The 9,595-nt window shown below is 34.6% G+C and overlaps 1 protein-coding gene across 1 annotated transcript; it reads right to left on the bottom strand.

Moving 5' to 3' along the window:
- Positions 1-3,812: 3,812 nt before the first annotated feature.
- Positions 3,813-8,482, bottom strand: LOC144546483 (uncharacterized). The gene is made up of 9 exons (XM_078295036.1): positions 8,051-8,482; positions 7,249-7,430; positions 6,937-7,118; positions 6,236-6,520; positions 6,028-6,086; positions 5,837-5,873; positions 5,449-5,520; positions 4,769-5,096; positions 3,813-4,398 (listed from the first exon to the last, which is right to left on the bottom strand). Exons 1-9 carry the CDS (start codon positions 8,166-8,168, stop codon positions 4,021-4,023), a joined length of 1,641 nt encoding a protein of 546 aa, XP_078151162.1. The 5' UTR covers positions 8,169-8,482; the 3' UTR covers positions 3,813-4,020.
- Positions 8,483-9,595: the final 1,113 nt, after the last annotated feature.

Below are 9,595 nucleotides of genomic sequence, written 5' to 3'. Positions count from 1 at the left end.
TGAGAAATAGTGGTCTTGGTGTACCAAACGATCCAACAAATACGACCGTTTCAACCATCTTCTGGACTAGATAGTGAACACACCTGGAATACAAGTGTTTCTAGATACAGACCCCACAGGCAGACGAGAAGTGATGCAGACTTGGTGTACACGATAATTTTCCCAGTCGTGCCCACCGCGTCAACTAACCATGGTTACTTGTTAGGTTAAACAAACCCATCTTGTAACGGGTGACGTGCATTAATTATCTACCCTCGAAACTGCTCTAATTTACGATTCCTACCCCCAACCCTAATTCTCCTCCACCTATAAATATTTCCCCATCACCGAAGCTCTGTTTGGCAAAATAGCCACTTAGAGCTGTCTAATTTTCTCTTTTCCTCCCCTAAACTTTCTTCAATTTCCATTTCAGTCCTTCCAAAAGAAAGATTCCTATTTACAGTATGATGAGAACAAATTCAAGGCGTTCCAGTGGACCGGTTCTTCCGGTCACAAGCCACTCCACCCGGTCAAAGGGTGGTGGCGGGTCGGCGTTCGCTGCCACGTCATCCTCTCTTTCTTCAGCCTTCGCTCCTTCCTCTCAACAATCGTTCCTAACCAGATCTGCTTCACCGACACGTGTCAACTTTTCATCTCACAGTCAACCGTCTCAGTCGGTGAGCTTCTCGTTGCCGTACTCACACCGTCCGATTTCGCCTAGTCGGAACATCCCAGCCGTTAAACCTGCTCGTAAAACTTGTATGTGCTCGCCTACAAATCATCCAGGCTCTTTCCGGTGTAGTCTACACAAGGGAAACAATGGTCAAAATCGATCTGCTCAGCCTTCCTCGCACCGACTTCATGCAAGGCGATCTGCCATGACGAACTCTCTCATTCGAATCTCGACCGTTGAAGGTGAAATCGTGAAGCGTGCTTTGGCAGCGCTGATCAGGCCATCGTCGCACCAGCAGAAGAGGAGGTTCGATTTTCAACCGAGGCCTAGTCGTCTCTCTGTCATGTCCAAGGCAACGGCCTCAGATGCGTAGATCTGGTAAAAATGGTAAAAAAGAAGGGTTAAAAGGTAAAAAGAAATCTTCCAAAGGCGAGATTTGTGTGAAGAAAGAAAGAAACAGCAAGAAAGAAAGAAACATTTTGTGTTTTTAATTTTTGTATGGGGAAAAAGGGAAGAAGCCATAGGAGCTGACAGGGCTGGATTTGTACATAGGTTTTTTGTGAACAGCCATTGATGGCTTCTTGAATTTTGAACGAAGATCGATCGGGCGTTCGATTCAGCAATGGAACTTGGACACACGCAGCAATGGACAAAAATTCACTTGAATTCTAATTTTTAACCTTAATTAAAATTAAAATTCACAAAACTCGTAACTCATTAACATAATTAATATTTAACTTTAATTAATTAACATAATTTAATTTACTAATTTTTGTGTTGTGTTTTCCGTTTTTTTTTTTTTTTAATTTACAGTTTCGTTGTGTTTGTGCATTTCGTGCATTTCTTCGTTTCCGTGGTGCGTGTTGCGTGTCATCCATTTTGAGGTAATTTGTTTGTTTGTTTTGTTTTGTTATTATTATTATATTATTATTGTTTTTTTTTTTTTAATTTTGTTTTGATAAATTTTGAATTTGTTTTTTCAAATGCAGGTTGCTTGGAGGTTGAGAAAAGAAGCCAGCTAATGTGACATCCAACTTGGAAATCTACAACTTGAAAAGGACATTTGAAATTTTAAAAATTCAAATTTACTATATAAAAATGGAACAAAATGAATGGAAGAAAACAAAGGCTTATATTGCGGAGGGGATAATGCTCTGGAATCTATGGACTTTTGAATTTGAACACGGACTTTGAATGTTTGGCTTAAAAAAAAAAAGGAAAAAGGAAAAGTTCGGTGCAAAGTCACCGAAAAGACGAGAGAAGTGGGACCCACGAAAAAGAAAGCGGTTCGGTTCTAGAAAGGAACTTAATGGATTCGGGCATTAAATGCTTAGTCACTGTAGGATCTGGTTTTCGAGCCCGTTTTGATGCCAACAGCATTAGTTGAATTTGACTTTAAATGGACTCAGTCTACGGTGTCAATAAATAACATCAGGTCCCACAAATCAGTCTAATAACATCAAAACAGAGCTTTATATGGTTCGTGCGCTGCATGAAGTTAAAACTACTCTGTTAAAATCTTTAGCCAACCGAAATCAACTACGTGTTAAAAACGTAAAAGACTAAAATCCAGCTGTGCCACGTGGCAATCATCGGAAGCCAGCGAGAAGCGTGGATTGGTAGTTGTAATGTCGCTGTTAAGTTTATGCTGTCTAATACCAAAGAACAGTAATCAACCCAAAAATGAATACCTAAATCAGTAGTATCATTATCAACGTGGCAACTTGACTTTCACACCAAGAATTGAGGATAAAGGAGATCCTGTTTGTTTGTTAGCCGTCCGATTTCAATTGGATGGTTGGATTCGGATAGATGGATAACTATCAAAAGGTTTTTAAATATTAAGTCTGATTTTGATCTGGAAGTTTGAAAATAACCCACAGAAGTGAATCCAAAGCAAATGCAATCAGTTGATTTTTATTTTTTTTAGTAATTTGAACATTGTAAGAGCGATACACTTGTCTATTTTTGAATTTGAAAAATAAAACTTTAGCTTTAAATCCTGCATAACTAATTTGCGTATTTGAGAATTAAATTTCCAACTTGATTTGTAAACTTCGTCTGTAAATAATGTTCGCTGAAACTTCGCTGAAATTTGCGTATTTTTTTTCTTTTTGAAATCTTCGCTGAAACTGCCTTAAACCTGATCAATAAAATTTCTGCATAAATAATGTAAAATCAGTGGATCTCGAACTTAAATTGTAAATTTTTTTTTTGTGTGTGTATAATATACTATATAAGATGATTTCTTATCAGAATTTAGACGGAATAGAATCCCATATTATCGGTTAGGTTTAGCTTACGCAATTTCTTAAGTATCGAGGTTAGAATTAATAATTCAGAATAGAAAAAAAGACAAAATTGTTCTATTATGTGTGTGTGCACGCACAATTTTGTCTGATATGTGGATTTAAATTATCGCTGCTGTTTGCTGAATACCAGAATTCCAATTATTCCTTGACTGGAGATGGATGATTCCAAATTGTTTAGAATTTTGTAGACTTAGACAGGTCTTTAAAAACTGAACAGGGATAAATGCGTGGGGTATCTCATTTGCACAACATCAATTAACAAAGGTTATAATGCTCTTTATCCATAAAATAAATAAATAAAACCAGCTATTTTTTCAACCCAACTTGACCGTTCGATCAAAAATCGAGCCAATCTGATCAAGGTGGAATGCACAGGGTTCTTTTAATATTCGTACAAAGCAAATCGGACATAGAGCGGAGTAGATTTGATAGGCTCCAAGTCCGTGTGATCTGCTTTAATATTCATAGACACGGATCATGAAGCGAATCGGATGCTCTAGATCGGACGGTCCAGGATTTAAACTCAAATTTTCTGTTACCCAAGGTCTGAATTCAATACCAGCCCATCAAATTTTCTGTAACACAAAAACCAAATAATTTGTTGTGATTTGAACTTTCCAAAAATTGTAGTTCTGGAATTTACTTCCAACAAAGAACATTTTTCCAGCCCAAAAAGGCCCATTAGTTCCAACATAAATACAGCCCATCTCACTATTTATTTTATTATCCACAATACTCTACATCACTTGAATGAATTTGCATTTGAAAATTATCAGTATATAAGCAAATTTTTTTATGGGTCTTGAATGCTGTGGCTCATTTTTAAATAATTATAATTTGACATAACAAAAACAAAATTACACAGGAGCCAAACTTGTTTTAACCAAGGTATCTACATGATTTTATTGAGGAACAAGTTATTGCCAGTATATATCTTTTTATGTGAAGAACCTTAAGACCCAACAGAGAACAGAAGAGGTAAAATATCATATATATATACACATATATCACTGATTCAACATGAAATATGCATGTATAAATACAACAAAAATTGCTTCAAGGACCCTTATTTTGTAGCCGATGTGGTGCTGCTAATTCCTTGTTATGCTTCCTGTGCTTCTTCTCTCGCACGAATATTATCCAAAATATGAGCGACAACATAACCGCTGCTGATACAGTATCCAATCCGATGTAGATCCACCTGGTGTATTTGTCCAGTCCCGGGCAGTTGTTGGTCGAAATGGAGGCGAAAGTTTTACGTGCAAAGCTGCAGTCCTCCAGTTGGGTCAGGAATGGACCGTACTGGTACAAACCATTACTCACACTCACTGCTGCTATCATTTGTGTGTAGAGTGATGGTGTTATTCGCCCCACCGTTGTACATAATTCGTTGCCGTTTACAATTGCAGTCTCGCACTCATACTCTTTCCATACCTATATGAAACAAGTCTGTATTCATGAATTTATATATTTTGGGGTTTTTATAGATCCAAAGGGCTTTGGACAAAAATTTATCGTTGGGCCTAAATTGTTCGATTAGTGTTAAAATCTGTGCGGACAGTTTAGATTCACGGGGACTTTTAAATTTATTAAGTTCTATATTGTTTGCACGAATCTTAATGCAGATTGCACGGATGGTTTGAACCCGACTTTGGATGAAATTTTTCCAAATTAGGTCCAAATTTCAACCTCAAATTCAAATGATAGAAAGCTGTATTGGCAAGCATGGTAAAAAAGTAGAAGCTGTGTTTTCTTTTGTTCCTTTTCAATAAAAATACTTATATATCAAATGTAACTAATTTACCGTTGAAGAATTATCGAAGGTAATTTCATTGATCAAGCAAGTGCGGTCGCTCATATCGTCACTGTATGGATTACATAGAGGAGGAATCAACGGTCCAGATTGATTGTAGTATAGAGGTTGCCCGAAAGATGGAGGGAAGTTTTGATTGCTGATATTGGTTATGACCTGGTTGACTAGTGCAACCAACTGAGATGTCACTTCTCGGCTCTGATACATTGATTCTTTAGCTGTACTGACATCAACACATGGTAAGATGTCATCTAGTGCTGTGTGTGCGTGTGGGCGGCTCACCCAATCATCCATTGCTACACAAGTGTCTGTCAGAACACTGGTACATTAGAAAATAAGACAGCAAAATATATTAGCATCCATTGTTATTACTGATAACAAAAATTAAGATATATAGGACACTAATTGGTTAGAAAGACATATGAAGTTATGAGCAAAAGTTTATAGGGATATCCAAACAGTTTACCAGTGTACCAACCATGGTACAGAATTTGGAAATACTGCAATTATTTGAAAATAGATTCGGAAAATTTAGCAGAACTGTATTTTTTGTGTGTGTTTAATATAAGATGATGTTTAGGTACAATGATGGTCATGTACCAGTATCCTGCTGTTATGATAATTTTTCCTTTTTGTATGAAAAATCAATATAATAATCAAAAGAAACATACTTGTGGAAGAGAAGGAAAATTCCACATAATATAAATGTGCCTGTTACAAGGATCCATCCCAGAACAATAAGCCTGGATTTTTTTATTAAATAACAAAAGTGTCAATAATTCGATATCAAACAGTGTCATGTAAATTTATAGAAATTGTTCAATCTCTTGTACATCTATCCACATCAAATTAAATTTACTGTTTTTGGTTTAAAAAAAAAATTGACAGACTTTATCCTTGTCTTATGGAGGGAGATTAAAGGACATGATTTTTTAATTGGTAACTATTAAATATTTCAATTTTTTTTGGCAAAAGCATTTGATATGAGAGAATTTATTGAAATAAACCCGATTTCGCCTTAGTCTTTGAACTTTGTGTTGTGAACAGAGATCAACTTACACAGATACAATGAACTGCATTCCACAGATAGAGAGCACTGCATAAGAAATAAAGCAAAAAAAAAAAGAATTCTTAGAAAAGAAAAGAGAGAGAACTGCAACACCTGATATACAACATGATCATTATATATTTTTCTTTTTATTTTTTGTCATATTAGTGGTGTTTTTTTTTAAAAAGTGTAGGGTACTTACAGAATCCAATAAAAGTGAAAGCAAGCATCACAGCTGCTATTATGACCAGGGAATTTTGCCTGAAAAAAAAGCAAGCTAGAGGATTTAATGGTGGTAATTAAAAAAATAAATAAAAAGAAAAAAGATCTCTGATGATTTCTAGCTGAAGGAAAATTGCAGTATATTAAAATAAAATTGTTCAAATAATTCAGAAAGAAGAATTACATACAATTGATGTAGGAAATTTTTGATGTTCTTTGAATTATGTGTGCTCTTTTCTTCAAGTGAATTGGCCGAAGCGTTCAATTTTGTCTCGATGTTATCGATACTGCTCTGCACATTCGAGGGAAGAAAAATTTGGTCTACACCGACTGCCTTCGCCTTTCCGAGGCTGTCTGAGAAATTTCTCAGGTTTTCCACTGTCAAATTCGCCTGGCTCATGACATAGCCCATTGTTGCCATACTTGTCTTGTTGAATTTGGCTTGTCCTTTGTATAACACCACACATCCTGCTCTGATTTAAAGAACACAAAGGTGTTAAGCTATTTGCTCTTTGTTTATGTTTCCTGAGTGGATTATAGTCTATGGGGCTCAAATATATGATTGGGGCTCGATCATATAAAATTTCATGCTGAGTATAAGGTCAATTTTACAATACCCATAACTACCTGTCCTTGATTATATAGGTTTAACTATGATTTGTTATTTAGGAGGTAAATTGTTCTGAAATTGAGGAATAGCACTAAGTTAACTGTATTTCATAAGGTGAAAAAACAACAGAAACAAAATATCAGAACTGGCAACAGCTTATTTGAACTGGTCTGATACTGACCAGAGCAGAGATTGACTAATATTATATCAAAAACCTAATATTTTAATATTGTAGTGGAAAAATAAAGCAATGAGTTATAAGTATTTTGAGATGCATACATGGCAGCACAAGTGAAGAAAACCAAGAGGGCGAGAGAAGATGCATAGGCGAAGCGTGAATACGAATATTTTCTCCTTCGGCAACAGCACAAGTAAAATGCAAAACAAAGCAGAGCGAGGCCGAAGACAATGAACCAAACAAAGGCTATGCTAAACAAAGGAACTGCAGTATAAGACACTGACTGCAAGTACAAGTCCAGTAAACCAAATCAAATTCTCAAAAATGCAAAGAATTTAGATTGTTTTCCTAATGACATACTAATATCTTAATGCATTAAATTGAATTTTAATTGAATAAAAGAAGAATCATACAGCCCAGTAATGCCCATCGCTGATATTCCAACCGCCAGTATAGTAATTGTAACCGGCCATTGGATCTTTCCTGTGAGTTCTCTGAGCAGCCAACACAAATGAACTGTTATCTAGTGCTGTTACATTTGAAGCTGTAGGTGCCTCTTCTGCTAGCCACCTCCATTTAACACTGCCATCTTTCCCTGTTATGTGCCCCGGAAAATATTATATTAACTTATGAAATGTCATGTTAGGCTTAAGGGGCTGAATAGATATTTAAATCTTTTGGTTCAAATGCAAAATGCTCTGTTTATTGAATTGAAAACTGTAGTTGTATGAGATATGAAGGCTATGTTTAGATGCATGATCAAAATCAAAAGTATATATTGCATAATATCTTGAAACAAAAAAAATTATTAGCAATTCATAAAAAAAATTTCACCTTAAATAGGGGAAACTTTTCCTTAAATATGGGTTTTTCATCAATAGATACTTTTTATATTTTTAAATTCGACTCGAGAAATTGATAGCCAACATTTTTAGAAATAAAAGAGACATTACCAAAATTTGAAAACATCAGATAGGATGCATAAATTCATAAAAAGTTATGCATAGATTTATATTCAAAATTCACAAAGTATCAATTCAATGTTCATGGAATTTATCACATAATTAATGCACTAATATGTTATATTAAATTCCTTATGTTATAAACTTGAACCAAATTGAAAAACAATGAATGAATGAACATGGAAAAGAAAATACAAATTAAGAAAAGCGATCGATCAAGCTATGAAGAGGAAACATCAGAAACATCAGAAACCTGATATCGATTTGCTGTCGGGCTCATGGTAGACAGACGAAGACGAAATTGGAAGGAAGAAGAACAGCAACAGAAACGAAGAAGCAACGATCAATGAAGAACAAAAATGGTTTACCATTCTTTGAGCTCTTGTTAATTTTTTTGTTAGCTGTTTTTTGTCTTCCTCTCAATTTTTTTTGTTTGGTTTTCTAATTTGGTTGCTGATATAAACCCTTCTTTTTAATTTTATTTTCCCCTTCTTTTTCTTGATAAATTGGCGTTAATTAATGTAGATTATGAAGAAGAGGAAAAGATGGAAATTAATGGAGGTCTCTCTCTGTCTTTCCTTTTTAAATTCTTTTTGTTGGAGCTTTTATAATTCCCTTAAAAGTTTGTCTTGTTTTGCAAAAATCAAAATTTTTTTTGGGTATGTTTGTAATTTTGTGGGTCTTTTGGTTTGTTCCCTAGGGTGGCAAAAAAAACTGTCACAAGAGAGAAGTTGAGAGGGAGCGCTATATTCGCCTTATTTTTCAGTTTTGGCAGTTGTATCTCCGAATTAAATGGCCACACACAGATTGACACGTGGACTCCAGATCTTCTGTGGCGGCTGCAATATCCACCACACAGTAGTAAGTTCATTTAATTTTGGAATAGGAGGCGTTTTGACCCGCATCAGACCCGGTCAGACTCATGATCCGATCTACATCAAGATTTGCGCATATAGTTGATTTCATTTGTATTCGGCTGATGGATATCGAATCAAATTCGGTCTAATTTTAGGTCGACTAATTTGTATTAAAATCGTGCGAATAACTTTAAGATCTGTACAAATCAAGTACGCACGAATTATGATATTGATTGGATGGTTCTGACTGGAAATCAGACCGAATTTGATCTAATGCCCATCAAACCGCCCCCGCTACATTTCAATTTGGATCCATCTCCATTATTATCATAATCTCTCATTAAAAGAAGTTGAAATTGAATATTCATTCGGCATGTCCATTAAAAAACATATAAGACTAAACATGTTATACATGATTTTATTTGTAATATTTTTGAAAATGATTGATGACTATAATTACATTTCAAGACATTTTCCGATTATTATTAATATATTTTAATTTATTTTTGTGTAATGGTAAGTAGGTTATTTTTTTAGTTTTATTTTTAAATAATATTCGAATCTTACAGAAAAATAGCTCCATAATCTTTAGATTATTTTTTAATTAATTTTGTCTCTATTCGAAGAAATAGTAAAGTATTAAAAATATATGAAATTTAATTCCTTATTGATTTTGTTGCCAAGATAATCTTAACTCTTAAGTGATGTAGATTGGTCATTTGAATTTTAAAATTTAGTAACGATTTTAAAAATATGGATGAATTACATTTGTAGAACTAGGGTGTTCTTACTCAAGCCTAAAACCCGTCAAATTCGAGTATGCATTGTAACATATATATTAGTACCAAATTATATTTGATATACATAAATTACAAATTTTCGACCATGTTGTAATGATTCTAAAATTCTGAATCACGAATCTATTATTTCTTATATTAAGC

Source organism: Carex rostrata, chromosome 29, assembly GCF_964058835.1.
Source record: "Carex rostrata chromosome 29, lpCarRost1.2, whole genome shotgun sequence".
NCBI classification, from domain to species: domain Eukaryota; kingdom Viridiplantae; phylum Streptophyta; class Magnoliopsida; order Poales; family Cyperaceae; genus Carex; species Carex rostrata.
The sequence above is the reverse complement of the archived record's forward strand: the minus strand, read 5'-3'. Positions and strand labels throughout refer to the sequence as shown.